The following is a 15,680-nucleotide window of genomic DNA, read 5'->3' on the forward strand; positions in this document are numbered from 1 at the left end:
AAAATGTAAACAGGAATGCAGAACTTCTCATCGAAAACCACACTTGCATCATGGTAGGTTGGGTCATGGTGTGGCACAACCGGTGTGGAAATGCCATATTTTGGCAAAGGGAGGGGAAAATACATCTTCAAAATAGTCAATTAGTAGGGAAAAACCTTCATTTGGTTGTGTTTGTTTGCATCTTTATGAGGATAACTGGCAGCTAGAGAAAATCTGGATTTGTTTTTCTCCCCAGTTATTTTTCCCTTGTGCCATTTCCATGCTTATCAAATCATGGCTCTCCTGCTTTGGCTGATAGAGCCTTTCAGCAAAGAAACTGTAGAGACAACTTTCCAGTCACCTAATTAAACAAACATGTTGATTGAAACTTCTCCAGAGTGCTTTTCCTAGCAATTTGCCAATGTTTTAGTAAAATAAATGTCAAGAAAAACACTGTCACAGGCTCAAATAATTTAGATTTTGGTGTTCCTGTAGTCCATCACTGCTCAGAATAGGGCTGGCTTTGATGTTGGATTGGGTAGTCCTTGGAATCCCAGGGCTGGGGTATGGCCAGGGATGAAAGTTTTACAGTTTGGAAACAATTACTTGGCATTTCCCCCTCCAGCTGTTCTATTACTTGTGTTTCACTGTAAGATTGATATACAGTGCAAATACTCTGCTTCTCCATAACGTCTTCCAAGAAAAAAAACTGGAGGTGAGACCTTTGTGCTGAGTATTCACCCAATGCCCAGGTTCCCTAAATAGGCACCAGAGCAGGATCTTTGAGGAACATTCCAAGGAAAACTGAAGTGTTCTTGTTCCTGTCCCCTTGAGTCCTGGAGCAGAGTCACTTGTGACACGTTTGAATTGGGCAGTGACAGGATGTCCGTGGGCACCTGTGCTGGAATCAGGGGAGGAGATGCTGCCCCAGCCCTGGGCCAGCACAGCAAGGACCTGGAGCTGCTGGAGCCAGTCCAGAGGAGGCCACAGAGATGCTCCAAGGGCTGGAGCCCCTCTGCTCTGGAGCCAGGCTGGGAGAGCTGGGGGTGCTCAGCTGGAGAGGAGAAGGCTCCAGGGAGAGCTCAGAGCCCCTGCCAGGGCCTGAAGGGGCTCCAGGAGAGCTGGGGAGGGACTGGGGACAAGGGATGGAGGGACAGGACCCAGGGAATGGCTCCCACTGCCAGAGGGCAGGGCTGGATGGGATCTTGGGAATTAGGAATTGTTCCCTGTCAGGGTGGGCAGGCCCTGGCACAGGGTGCCCAGAGCAGCTGGGGCTGCCCCTGGATCCCTGGCAGTGCCCAAGGCCAGGCTGGACATTGGGGCTGGAGCAGCCTGGGACAGTGGGAGGTGTCCCTGCCATGGCAGGGGTGGCACTGGATGGACTTTAAGGTCTCTTTTAACCCAAACCATTCTCTGCTAAAGCAAACCAGCTCTGAGGGTGTGACAGCCCAGTAAAGTGCTGCACAGCCCATCCTTAAAAGATGCACTTGACTCAGGATTTAGTGAAAGGATCCTGTCCCCTTTCCATCTCCTCCCCTGGTCTTCCTGGTGCTGCTGGATCCCTTCTGTGGCTCACACAGCTGAGGTGCTGCAGAGGAAGGAGCACCTGGAGGGGGTGGCTGCTTCCCTGTCCTGAGGGGCAGCTCCTGGGATGTGCTGGGATGTGTTAATTCACCAGCTCCTCCTGACCTTGGAGTGCTCCCATCAGGAGCTGGTGTTTTGGAGAGGGCCAGCAGAACTCATAGCAGCTTTTCCCCTTATTTTGGCAGAAGTTGTTGACTTAGGAAGTGATAACACTGGAGGTTCTTATCAGAGCCCAGCAGCCTTGCAGCAGGAATGCTGATGAGCGTGTCGGGGGGGGTTTGCTGAGCTCTGGCAGCAAGAAAGCGGAATTGTTAATGCTTATATTGGAACATTTTTGTCCTGTTTTTAAACTTCTTGACAAAACTCTTGAGATTTGGTGGCTTCTTCCAAGCCTCATTAAAATCAATAAAAAGCTTGTTGCAGATTTTGTGAAGGTTTTTTTTCTTTTCTCGTTTGGACTGAAACCACACCAAATCAGTCCAGCTCCTGCACCCGAAATGTGTATCTTGCCTTTTGAAAAGCAAATACGTGGCCAGAAGAGTGTCTCTGAGGAGTCATTCTAGAGTTGTATAGTCTGCCTTCAGAGCTTTTTTTTGTGTGTTTAATAAACTTGCTCCATATTCCTCTCAAAGGTGACTTTGTATCAACAGGCAGCTGTGAAGTTGAACTCGTTGCCTGCTCAAGCTGGTACCTCACAGTGCAACTGTGCCCATTCCCACCTGGGTGCTGGGATTGATTATCAACCCGTAAAATTATTGGGATTGGTGTTTGGCTTGTTGGCTGAGAGAGACTTTTTTAAAATAAAAACAAAGTTGACCTCTGTTGCAGGTAATGAAATGTTGCTTTTATGAAATGGTAAATGGAAGTTTAGCTGAGGTTTTGGACAGCTGGCATTGACACAGGGGCTTTCTGTTAGAGCCCATCCTCAGCTCCCTGTTTGTGTAAATACTGAGATTCCATGAGATTCCCTACAGTGCCCATCATGTGAGATGGTAGAATTCCTTCTGGTGCGTATCAATTTGTATTAGAATCTTAGAATCATGAAAACCCTGCATGGGAAGGGACCCCCAGGGATCATGGATCCAGCCCTTGGCCCTGCCCAGACCCCCAACAACCCCACCCTGGGCATCCCTGGCAGCGCTGGCCAAAGGCTCCTGGAGCTCTGGCAGCCTCGGGGCCGTGCCCATTCCCTGGGGAGCCTGGGCAGTGCCAGCACCCTCTGGGGGAAGAGCCTTGCCCTGAGCTCCAGCCCTGGCCCTGCAGCCATTCCCTGGCTGCTGTCCCTGTCCCAGAGCAGAGATTGGAGCTGCCCTTGGGAGGAGCTGCAGCCCTTGAGGAGTCTCCCCTCAGTGTCCTCTGCTCCAGCTGAGCATTCCAAGTGCCCTCAGCCCCTCCAGACCCTTCCCATCCTCGTGCCCCTCCTTTGGTCCATGGTGAAACTGTCCCAAGCACTCAAGGGGAGGCCACCCCAGAGCAGAGCTGGACAATCCCTTCCCTCACCCAGCTGGGGATGCTGGGTCTGGGGCACAGCTCCTTGAAATGCACAATTTTTGATGCACTGCTTCTTAAACTCTTTCTTTCTACTCTGTCAGTCCTAAAATTACGTCTCCTTTTCCTCTGTATTATTTCTTTTCCTTGTCATAAGCCATAAACCAAAGGACACAATGAACGCAAAATACAAAAATATTTTATTTCATTTACCAGAATGTGAAAATTATCAGTAGTTGTGGCACATCAAAGTACAGGCAGACTATTTCCAGCAGCAGGATTATATGGTGGAGAAGCTGGACTTTCCAGGCATATCCAGATGCAGTGTGCTACTGGGACAGTGTCCAAGTTTCTGTGGAGAGCAAACCTTGGATACAAGGGAGTGGTGTCCCATCAGTTTGGCTGCTTGTGTGCTTTAGGAGCAGTGGGGTTAGTCTGGAACTTTCCATTTTAGTGTTTGGGTATTTTTGCATTAAACTTTATGTCCTTCTGATGCTGCAGGAGATACCTGTTGGTCCTGTTAGAGTGACTGTAGGAATGAAAGAGATCAGATATTTTCTCCATCTAATTTTGGACAAATGTCTATTTCTGGCACACTGCCTCACTTTTGATGCAATAAGTGTTTTGTGCAGTACTTGAAAACCCAAAGGAAAGGGCTTGGCAGCAGTGGCCTCGTGAGCATTGCTGATCCCTGGGAGTTTTGCACCACTGGACCAAAGCACGTGGACAGCAACCACTGTTTGGGGGTCTTCCTTGGCTTTCTTGGGGCCAGAAATGCCAATTGCAGTGTAAAATTAAACCCACATTAAAGATCAGTGTAAATCCAATGGGATCTTCTATAAAACTCCTGTAGCTTGTATTGTGAAGTAATTCTTTTGTTTACTCATTTATGAAAATTGTGAATTGCTTTGTGGCCATAATTTCAGAACTGCTCCTTGCCAGAAGAGAGGCCTTGTCCACAGGTATCCATCAGAATCCAGGCCTGGAATTCCCTCTCTGGGCATGTGAAGCTCTTGTTACAACTCCAAGGCGCTCAGACTTTCTCTTTTTCCCTTTGAATTAATCCAACCTCCCCCCAGAGTGGAGTGTCCTGTCTAGGCTGCAGGTTCAAAAGTGTTTTTTTCAAGGGAAGTTCATGTTTTAAAGTGTTGTCTTTGTGTTTGCAGCTGCCAATGTGAAGTATCAGCAGAGAACAGTTGGAACTTTCTGGGACAAGAGAGGACTGTTTATTCTCTCATTCTTTGGTAAGATCAGCTGCTTGTTTGTGGATTCTGTGCTCATCATTGATTATTCTCTTAATTAAATCAAATGTTTTCCAAGATCTTAGATAAAAATTAGTGTTTCACTGAGTTGGAGTTTGCAGCCTTTAATTATTGACAAGGAAGGTTCCTGACTCTTAGTTGTGCCCAAGCTTCAAGCACAGTTCTTTGTCCTGCTCCTGTTCCTGAACAATGTGCAAATATCTGTGTTGTCAGCTGCTCTCCCAGTAAGTCCTGCTGAGAGTTACTCAGTCCCTGCAGCCTGTGGTGTCAGGAAAGAGGAGAAACCTCCCTGTCAGGGACTGAGGGAAACTGAGTGTTTATCCTTGTCTCAGAAATTTCCTCCCACCTGCCAAAGGGGGAGAAGTGTTTTCAGCTTGCTCCAGAAGCATCTTTTGCTCAAGGTACAGCACATTCCTGAATGTTCAATTCTCAAGTTTTCTAATGTTCCTCTGCCAAAAAATTTGCATTCTCAACTTGGGGGCAGCTGTGCCACAGCATGTAAACAGCTCAGGGGTCAGCTCAGTCTGATTCTGATATTAAAAGACATGGAATTCAGTCTGGATGGGGAAGGTAAGGGAACAAAGTTAAATGCTTGGATTCTTCCTTTTTCCTTCTTTCCCTCCAGTTTTTCCTTTTTCTTGCTGAAAGTCCAACTGCATTTAAATATATGTGAATCTGAACGAGCCTTTATTTAGCTAATCTTTTTTGTTTAGATTCACTGGCAAACAGATGGTTATTGCTACTCTTAATTATGTACATAATTTAAACCAGAAGGTACATCTGAAACAAAAGGTAATTAAGATGTTCCCATAGAGGCTGAGCAGAGTCTGAGGTTACAACCTTTGCTCATCATTTATCCTTTCAAGCAGAACATAAGGATGGAGAATTAACAAGGCCATTCTCTTTTTTGACATAATTTAACACACATGGAATTGCAGGTAAAAGGGCAGACAGTAAATTGATAACGTCACCTGTTTTTGGCCTCAGTCCTGACCAAACCCAATATTTGTACCCATAAACCAAGCTTTATTCCACTGCTCTGTGTATAAGCTGGCTGCTATTTTTATGTGATCCTGTTGATAAGGAGGAGCCTGAATTTAAGGCTGCTTTCCTGGCCAGGTTTTTAACTGAGCTGTGTTTGTACCTTTCCATTTTATTTCTGGAAAATGGGTTTTGCTGTCAGGGCAGAGCTGCAGTTGAACAAAATGAGAAGTCTCCTTCCATTGTGCAGTCCTAAAAGTGGTGTGGATCAGCCTGAGACTGGGTTTGTGCAGGCACTGGCTGCTGGGCTGGCTTTGTCCCCAGCTGTCCCTCGGGGAATGATGAGGGTTCAGGAGTGCTTGGTGGAAGTGATGATGTGAGGAATGTTCTTGCTTCCAAGGCCTCTGAAGCCAGAGATGCCCTTATGAGGTGGCAGCACTCACTGGGATCCTCCTTCTGTTCCCATGGGCAGAGTTTGGTGAGCTGGGAATGGGTTAGAAAGCTTTGGGACAGAGAGAAGTGTGGGTTCAGGTGTGGTTTGGGCTGTCCTGAGCAGTGTGTGGTGCACCCCTGCTCCCAGTGCTGTTCCCTTTTCCTTTTGCTCAGCCCAGTGACCTTGAGCTGCTGGAGGGAGCGGGCTCAGCTCGTGGATGTGATGGGAAAGGAATGATTTCTCTCCAGCTATTCACTGTCCAGCAGCTCAGAGAGCCTCACTGTCACAATTCAGCCTTTTTGCTATTTCTGTCAGCAGTTTTCAGCATTCCTTTGGTGGCAGGGAAGTTGCTGAAGCATTTCACTGATGCCCAGCAGCAGCCAGAGCAAAGTGTTTGCTTTAGAACCAGTCCTATAACTTCTTGTACCATTTTTCTTGGCAGCATCACCCTTTGCATCTGATAGTCCTGACCCAAACTGAAACAGGCAGATTTTTTTTTTCCACACAGCTTTCCCAAAGTTCACCCTAAGAAGGAAGATTCTCACATGGAAAAAGCTACACTGTCACAGTAGAAACTGTTCTGCACTGATTGCAGGAGTTACACTGAAACTTGGGATTTTGGGTAGTCTCTGCTGGAGGTTTATGCTGGATTTTAGGAGCACAGCTGTAAGATATTTAAAAATATTTAATTTTCTAAGCTAATACTGGTTTTATTAATATATGAGTGGTTATATAATAAACTTATAAATTACATGTATCTAATCAAACTGAAGTATGAAAGAATTTTTTCCAGCATAGTGCCTATTAAATTAAAGCTTTTCCTCAGAGATACTAAGCAAGCTTCAAATTTGTAATAAAACAGATTTTTTTAAAATTAAGTTGGTGTTTCTTTGGTAATTGTGTGTGAATCTGAAGGAGTTCATTGAAATAACAAGGTATTTTTTATATCATACATATTCTGGAATGGTTTGGATGGGAAGGGACCTAAAAACTCATCCCATGCCCCCCCTGCCATGGCAGGGACACCTCCCACTGTCCCAGGCTGCTCCAAGCCCCAGTGTCCAGCCTGGCCTGGGACACTGCCAGGGATCCAGGGGCAGCCCCAGCTGCTCTGGGCACCCTGTGCCAGGGCCTGCCCCCCTGCCAGGGAACAATTCCTAATTCCCAACATCCCATCCATCCCTGCCCTCTGGCAGTGGGAAGCCATTCCCTGTGTCCTGCTGCTTGAGGCTCTTGTCCCCAGTCCCTGTCCAGCTCTGCCAGGATTTTATATCTACCTTTTTGCATTAATTTTTAGTGAATCCGTGGCACTTGGAGCTCAATTCTGCTCATCATTTCCCCCTTTTATGTAAATATTTTCAAACACACCTGCGTGAGGATACTTGACGTGCTGCTCCTTTGCCCTCTGTCAGTATTCCACAGCAGGCACAGGATGTGTCCAGGGCTCCCTGCAGGGCTGGGAGCTGATGGATTGAAGTTTCTCTGTCAGCCTCAGTACTGACAATTTGAAATACATTTATAAGTAAAGTGAGATATGAGCTTTGGATGTGAGCTGAGAACTGACTGCACTCATGTGATGTATTTTCATTTGTACGTTTTGTGTGCCACAGTCTGCAAACCCCATAAATACCTGAGTGAATCCTGGTTGAGTAGAGCAGGGAAGAACCTACCTGGATTAAAAAAGCTGAGTGTAAAATCAATCCCAAACCCAAATTGTAACTCCTCTATTCGCTTCAGTCATTAAGTTCTTAAGTGGGTGATTTGTATAAACCTCAGGACTGTGTTCGTTTTCCCAGAAAATTTGCAGATGCTCAAAGCTGGGGGGTTGTTGGCTAGTGGAGAGGCCAAGTCCCCAGTGTAGTCATCTGGAACTCTTGGAAATATCAGTGCAGGAAAATGGATATTTGGGTACATGCATGGATATCCAAGATCAGCCATAAGGGTAAAATGAGGATTTTTATCCCAATAAGAACTCCCGTTCATGTGTCATAGTTAAAACAAGCCTGTTCCAGGAGGATCCAAGCCCGGTGTCCCACCCCAGATCAGCCTCAACAGTCCCTTTGGATTTGTATCCCACGGATTTCTGATTCACCATCTGCAGGCACCTTGGGAGAAAATTCCAGGGTATCCAGGAAAATGAACATGTTTTAATTTAAATTATATAAACACTGGTCTAATTGCTGCCTTCAGACAGGTGTTCTCCCAGCAGCACATCCAAAGGTAATTTTTCAGGATGAACAGAAGGAACCAGACACATTTTGAAACAATTTTGGCTCTCAGGAGAGGGAGCTTCTATAGATTTCATCTTTTCATAATTACTGTTTGCTCTCAGTTTTCTAACAGCTACATTCACAGTCTTTAAAAGTTAATTTGTATTTATTTGCCAGAAGAAAATGAATCTTATTTCATCATTATACTTTCCTGTTTTTCTAGGTTTTAGTAAGTGAAGAGCTCAAAGCATTGCAAGTAAAGACGAGGATTCCTCCTCCTGCCCAGGGCCTGTCATGGTAAGCAAAGGGGCTTTGTAGGGTCTGTGACAGAGCAGAAGAGTTTAAAATGGGAAAAACATTAGGGAATTAATGTTTACATGTGGGGTTGGTGAGTTTTAGGCATAGTGCTAATGCTTTTTTCCTAATGCTGTTGTAAATCTTGCAGCTTTTAATGACTTTATTAATCAGGCTGCAGGAAGGAAACTGGTTGCTAATTCCAAATTTGTTGTCTGAGGGCCCATGTTGGAGAGTTTAGAAACTTTAGTGAGTTACTGCTCCTGGAATTCTCTGGACACTGCATCCTGTGGGAGCTTTTCCTTGGCTGTGGGTGCTTGGGGAAGGTGGCAGCAGGTGCCAGTGCTGCAGGTGACTGTCACACTTTGTTCCTCAGGATGAAGAGACTCAGCACAGCCTTGAATGCATCCAGGCTAATCAGATTTTTCCCAGGAAGCAGCTGATCCGAGAGGATGAGAACCTTCAGGTAATCACCACAGTGCTCCTGTTCAAATCACACTGCCTCCAGCTGGTAATGGGTTCTCTGCCCTGTCCTCTGGAATTTCAATTCACACCTAGCACAGAAACTCATTTTCGCTGTTGGTAGGACAGAGAACAGCATTTTATTATGAGAAATTCCTTCAAGTGTCTGAAAAATATCACTGCTACCTGTGCACTAATTCCAAGGGAAGGGTTTTACTCCATAGTTTAGAACTCTGTTGTTCTGAAAAAGCAGCACTAAGCTGATTGAACACGGCCTTGGCATCTGGTTATTGTGAAACCAAAAGTCTTCTGTTGCGCAAAAAGAGATATTTTAAATTTTTTTTTATTTTCCAAATTTCCTTTTGAAATCAGTTCAATTCAAATGATTTACCACAGAATCATGGAGTGGTTTGGGTTGAGAAAGATTTCAGAGCCCATCCAGTCCCACCTCTGCCCTGGGCAGGGACACCTCCCACTGTCCCAGGCTGCTCCCAGCCCCAGTGTCCAGCCTGGCCTTGGGCACTGCCAGGGATCCAGGGGCAGCCCCAGCTGCTCTGGGCACCCTGTGCCAGGGCCTGCCCACCCTCACAGGGAACAATTCCTAATTCCCAATATCCCATCCATCCCTGCCCTCTGGCAGTGGAAGCCATTCCCTGTGTCCTGTCCCTCCATGCCTTGTCCCCAGTCCCTCTGCAGCTCTCCTGGAGCCCCTTCAGGCCCTGGCAGGGGCTCTGAGCTCTGCCTGGAGCCTTCTCCTCTCCAGGTGAGCACCCCCAGCTCTCCCAGCCTGGCTCTCCATGTAGACACTCTTGCATCAACTGAAGAGTTTCATTGAAATACAAAGTATTTTTTTTTTCATTCGAGCTACTTTGGTGTAACAGATCACTTTAAAGTTGGGCATTTTCACTTTCCACCAGCTCAGCTAAACTGGGCTTAAGTCACATTTTAATTAATGAGTGACAATTTCCATGTGTGGTGTAATGAACTGCAGGCTTCTGACTTTATAAAGCAGCAGCTTCTTGTGCATTTTCATATTTACTGTGAGAAATAGGGAGCAAAAAGCTTGGTTTGCCCAAGCTCAGCTTTGTAGCATTTAGGGATCCAGCCTAGGCTGGTTACCTGAGCTTGCTGGGTGAATAGTGGGGAAATAGCAGGGAGCATTATTCATCCTGGATGTTTTGCCTACTTTAGGATGAATTTAATAACATTATGGAAATGCCACTCTCCATTAAGTAAGGAGTGAGAGCATAAATCAAGGGCTTTGTCAGCCTGCTTGCCAAAATGTGAGGATATTTTTCATCAAAATTCATTGCTTTCCCTGACCAGGCACTTACCACTCAGGAAAAGTAACATAAAATAAGGGATCATTTAAGAAAAAGGCTGCAATTAACCTCAGAGCCAACCTTACCTGATGTTCCTCCTTAGCAGCAATAACAGGGCTGAGTTCTCAGCAGGCTTTGTTTGATTTCTTGTGCTGCAGGAGGGACAGATTTTTGGGGAATGGTGTCTGAAAGGAGATTTTTTGCTGCCTTTGTGCAGGTGCCGTTCATTGAGCTCCACGGGGAGAGCACAGAGTACGTGGGACGAGCAGAGGATGCCATCATTGCCCTTTCCAACTACAGGCTCCACATCAAATTCAAGGAATCTGTTGTGAATGTAAGTGCTCTGATCTCAGTGGAAATAACAGAATTTGGAATAAGAGTACAGTGATCCCCCCCTTTTAAAAATGAAAAGTCTTTTTCTGATGTTCAAATTGATTTTTCAGTGACAATAAATGTGTATTTAGGCACCAAAGGGTGACTCAGCAGCTCTGAAAATCAGATGTCACAAGGAAATGTCACATCCCTCAACCTTCACAGCTGGCTGTGTCAGCCACCTGTTGTCCCCAAGCTCAGTGGGGAGAAATAGCCAGTGTTCCAAGGGGCTTTTGGAGCACCTAAACCTGATTTGTGCCTTGCTTGGAGCTTCAGAAGGTGGGAGTGGGTCCAGCTGCTGAAGTTCTGTGCCAGATACTGAGTGGTTTGAGTGCAGTCTTGGATGTAACAGGTCAGGAGTGGGACCTCATCTTCACTTGAGGCATTTCTTGAGGGAGTTTTATTCCAAGTGTCCATTCCTTGAAACGATTCCATCTCCACCTCCTCTGGTACCAGAGACAGTCAAATGGGTGTTGGACAGTCCTGGGCAGTGCTTGATGTGTGGCCGTGCTCGAGAGGTCCCAGGATGAGGGAAGAGACGAGAAACTTGACTCCATTTTTCAGAAGGCTGATTTATTATTTTATGATATATATTATATTAAAAATGCTATACTAAAAGAATAGAAGAAATTATACAGACAGAAGGCTAGCAAGGCATAGCAAGGAGTAAAAAACAAAAGCTCGTGACTGACCAGAGAGTCAACACAGCTGAACCATGGTTGGTCATCAAGTGAAAACAATTCACATGAGCCAATCGAAGATGCACCTGTTTGTAAACAACCTCCAGACCACATTCCACAGCCATCACATAGCTTGTTTACATTTCCTGTCTGAGCCTTCTCAGCTAAAATAGGAGAAAGGTCCTAGCAAAGGATTTTCATAAAAATATCATGGTGCCACTTGATGCTCACACAGAGCAGTCTCACCAGCTGGGGACACTTCCAGGGTGGAAATCAAGGGTGTCCTGAGGAGTGCCAGGGAATGATGGAGTTACTTTATTAGGGAAGCCATTAGAGCATGAACTGCACTTCCTGTCCTTAGGACAATTAGGGATATTGCTTTGTAGGGATTTTCAATTCAGTATTTTTGAGCAGAGCAGGAATTGATGTTTTTTCAAATCACGTTCCTTGATTGTGTTCAGGGAAGAGTCCATAGAAGCTTGTGAATATTCTCATGTTAATTTTTCTTCTCTGACTTTCACATGCAGTGTTCTGCCCTCTCATTCTGTGTGATATCTCATTATCATCAGCATCATTAACCAGAAATAACCAGAGCATGAGGTAGAGCAGAATATAAATAATTCTTTGTAACCATATATGACTGTCACTAATAACTTCCTGTGAACTCCACTGAAATCCAGGGCAGGGAGGGCTTGGGATGTCTTTAAAGATAAAACATTCTTCAGTAATTAAGAACCATATTTAAATCATTAATTTTGGCAGTCCTAATACTTTTGGTTATTGTTAACCAAAATTCTCATTCAGATGGTGATTTTCTAACTCAAATTTTCACTGAGTAATTTTTGATTGAGTTCATCTTGATTCTTTCCTGCTGTTTTTATGTCACCACAGCTGTTCAGCAAATACCCGTAAGAGGTTCTTCATTCCTGGGCTGTGGCTTTTCCCTCTTGTTTGGTTACAATTCCCTGGCTGTGAAAATGGTACCGTGACACCTCAGTGAGCAGCACAGAGCTCCACATCACCTGGGCTGGGGAAGAAATCCATTCAAAGTTGTTAATGTTCCCATTGCAACAGTGCAGAAAGGGGCTGTGTGTGGAGATCTTTCCCATGGATCATTTCCTAGATCTCAGTGCTAATAGGAACACGGTGTTTCAAATGCAAAAACAAAAGGTCCCACAGACCGTGCGTAAATTGGGATTATGACATTCAGGGGTGTTGACTTACATTTATCCATGGGATAAAAGTGCAGACTCAACAGGGATCTCTTGGTGCATGAGGGAGGTTTGGTTCCCAGGCCCAGCTCTATTGATTCCTTAAGAAAATGTCAGACTTTGCAGCTGCTGAGTGTTTCTGTCTAATCACTCTCCTCCCTGTAAGCTAATTGCATTGATGGGAGAATGAACATTTTAGTGGCGTTTGTGGAAGCATGGATTGCATGTAATCTCTTTCCAATGGTGGATTTTGGACACAGTACCAAAGGAAAGTCATGATGGGGGGGAATTTGATGAGGAGCTGAGTTTTAGTGTGAGCTTCCCCTTGCTTGGAAGAATGGTCAGATTGGGTCAGATTGGGATATTCCTCATGGCCATGGCTGCTGTGGTTCATCCCTGCTGGAGAGTGGCATAAGCCTTGTCTTGTCCTCAGGCCCTGCCGCCCAAATTCTTCACACTCAGAGCACAATTGTGAGACAAGAGAGGGCTCAGGGGTGGCCTTCAAGACAAATCCAAAGTGTCATCAGCTGTAATTAAAAGCAAAATTTGCTTCAGGCACTCCTTGTGGGTTCCATGAACGCTGGGGTGGCGGGGGATTCATCTCCCTCCAGCCTGGAGCCCTTCAGAGCTGTCCTTGCACCCTCAGTGTCTCCCTGTGCCACTTCATCCCACGCTGCAGGACACCCAGCCTTGGCCTTGTGCTTGCTAAGGCCACCAGGCTGTTCCACAACCCTGACATTATTCCAGCTCTGGGCTGGGAAAACCAGGAGGAAATCCCAGTTCCTGCTCCCAGGGCCTGGGTGCCACGGGAGGTCCTGGGGAGGTTTGGGCCCAGTGGGGCACAGGCAGGTCTGTGGCAGGTCACTGGTGCTTGTAGCAGCCTGGCTGTGACCCACTGCATCCCACTGGGAATTGTGAGCACAGATTCGGCTGTGGGGGGTTGTTACAGCACTGAAAATGTAACTTGTGCTTTTTCTAACTGCAGAGCTGTAATTCTCTAAATATATCTTGTACTGCTCTTAGGTAACAGACAGCTCCAGTCATCAAAATAATTTTAAAAACCCCTCAAAAAAAAAAGTTGGAGTTGTAGAATGTTGCTGTTATTTAAAATGAGATAATTTAAAATAAGAGACAGTGGGGAGATACTGCAAGAGCAGGATGCTCCTGTACTCCCTATAATGGGATGTAATTTGCCTCAGATAACAATGCATGTTTATTCTTATAAAAGCAGAAATGATTGCTTTCCCTGCCTGGTTTCCATGCCATTATTAGAGGGAAGTGCCTGCAGATAGAATTGATGGCTCTTCCAGGAACGGGCTCTGGGTGTTGGACTGGCACAGCCTGAAGGGAAGGTTATCAGGGAGGGAGGCAATGACAGGAGATAATTCCACACAGCTTTGCTGGGGAAGAATAATGGCCACGAAGGAGATTGAAAACACAAGAGGACCACAGGACACATTTTTATGACTGGAAAGGAAAATTAAAAAGATTAATGGGAAAGTTGTCCTGAAGAAAAAGCTGCAGATTGTGAGGGAATCACAGGTGGGCTGGTGGAGGGGAGTGGAGCAGAGGGCACAGGCAAAGGGCAGGGAACAAGGAGTGACTTTGGAAGAAGGAAATTAAAAATAATGCAGGAGGAGAAGAATTAGCTTGTCATTAGAGTGCAGACAGAAGGAAGAGGAGCCACAAGCAGAATGCCAGGAGGAGGGAAAAGGTGGAGAACTGCTTAAATGAAGATGGACGTGGGGAAAAAACAGAAGAAAACAGGGCTTGGGGAATAAAAAGATAGCAGACAAAGCAGCACTGGACTCAAAAAGCAAGTCTGGAATCTTGACTCAGCTAGGAAAGATGCTTTACTTTCCATGTTGGTGCCATTTAACTCAGTGGTAGATTTAAAGAAATTATTTTAGAACCATTGAAGTTGGAAAAGCCCTCCCAAGCTATTGAGTCCATCCTGTGCCCAATGCCCACCTTGTCCCCAGCTCAGAGCACTGAGTGCCACATCCAGGCCTTCCTTGGGCACTTCCAGGGGCCTCCAAACCTCCCTGGGCAGCCCCTGCCAAGGCATGACCACCCTTTCCATGGAGAAATTCCTGCTGGGCGTTATTAGTGGGTCTGTGTGGGGCTGTGCAGTCATGAGGACAGGCTGGAAGATTCTGCAGTCTGGGCTCCATTCCTGTCCAGTGATCAGACAGAGCTGTGACAGTGTCCCTGTCTGGCAGCCTGGGGTCGAGGCTTGGAAGGAATGAGCAGCTGAAATGCAGGATCAGCTGTGGAGCAGAGCACTTGCTGTGCTGTGCTGCCCTGCAGTCCTGCTGCTCTGGTGGAGTCAGCCACAGTCAGGCTGAGCTTAGGGGGGGCACAGAGGGGCTCTCACAGGAGGGATTCCTCATTTCCTGCCCCCTACACGTCACTGGTTCTGTCTGATCTATCTGATCTCAACCACTGGCAGTGCTGAAAGCATGGACAGAAACTCAAGCTCCAGCTTTATTTAAATTCCAGACTTGACAACACAAACTACTGGGCTGTGGAGTCAGACACCCTCTTGCCAAGTCCTGTCCATGGGTTTTGTGTCATTTAATGTCCAGTTACAGCAGAAGGAGCAGAGTAACTGCCCTGTACAGCCTTGCTGGGCACAGCAGGGAGGGTGGGTGGCTCCAGAGCTGCCTCTGGCTCTGGTCTGACATGGGCAGGGGAAGGGCTGAGCATTGAAAAATCCCTGCCTGTTGTGCCTGGGGCTGTGAGCTCTGGGCAGTGGTTTGGGAACGCTCTGGGCTCTGTCTGGAGTGCTGCTCTGAGCTGTGCCTGCCTTCCCAGAGCCAGCAGAGCTCTCCTCCTTCTCCTGGGCTCAGCATCTGCCCTGAGCTCACTCCAGGCATCTCCCTGCTCGGAGGAGGTTTTCCCTTGCCTTGTATTTTTGAGATATCTCTTTTCCTTGCCTGCTGGTTTTAGTTAGTTTCCTTTTTTTCATTCCACCTAAAGAGGGACTTTTTGAGCTTTGTGGTGCCTGAGAAGATGCTGTCTTCATTGCTTATCCTGGAGCTTTGATTGGAGGTGACCTTCAAGGGCTTGCCCAAGCACATGGAGAAGCCCTGGCTCTTCCAGCCACATCTTGTAGGCCCCAAGCCAGACCTTCAGCTGCTGGATCTGAGTCCTGTGGTGGCAAAAATCAGTCTTGGAACGTTACTAAAGGACAGCAGAGATTTTATTGCCTTGTGCAATGTCCATATAATCTACTAAACAATTCAAACAGCTTTGTGCTTCACATTAATTGCAGGTATTAACTAAATTTAGACAGTTATTTATGACTTCTGTTCATTTAAGGCAATAATGTACATTTCCCAACTCAGGTAAAGTTCCAAAAATAATACTGAAAATTAATATTTTCATCTTGTGGGTTTT

General features: G+C 46.2%; 1 protein-coding gene across 10 annotated transcripts in view; it reads left to right on the top strand.

Moving 5' to 3' along the window:
* Positions 1 to 15,680, top strand: part of MTMR3 (myotubularin related protein 3) — a 74,983-nt gene that overhangs the window by 27,345 nt on the left and 31,958 nt on the right. For all 10 annotated transcript variants that reach the window (XM_038152756.1, XM_038152758.1, XM_038152750.1 and 7 more), the window contains 4 exons: positions 4,218 to 4,295; positions 8,161 to 8,234; positions 8,608 to 8,697; positions 10,233 to 10,349. In XM_038152756.1, the coding sequence (XP_038008684.1) occupies positions 8,232 to 8,234; positions 8,608 to 8,697; positions 10,233 to 10,349 (210 nt within the window). In that variant the 5' untranslated portion in view covers positions 4,218 to 4,295; positions 8,161 to 8,231. The remainder of the gene's footprint in view (positions 1 to 4,217; positions 4,296 to 8,160; positions 8,235 to 8,607; positions 8,698 to 10,232; positions 10,350 to 15,680) is intronic.

The sequence above is a fragment of the Motacilla alba genome, chromosome 15 (assembly GCF_015832195.1).
Source record: "Motacilla alba alba isolate MOTALB_02 chromosome 15, Motacilla_alba_V1.0_pri, whole genome shotgun sequence".
Classification (NCBI taxonomy): domain Eukaryota; kingdom Metazoa; phylum Chordata; class Aves; order Passeriformes; family Motacillidae; genus Motacilla; species Motacilla alba.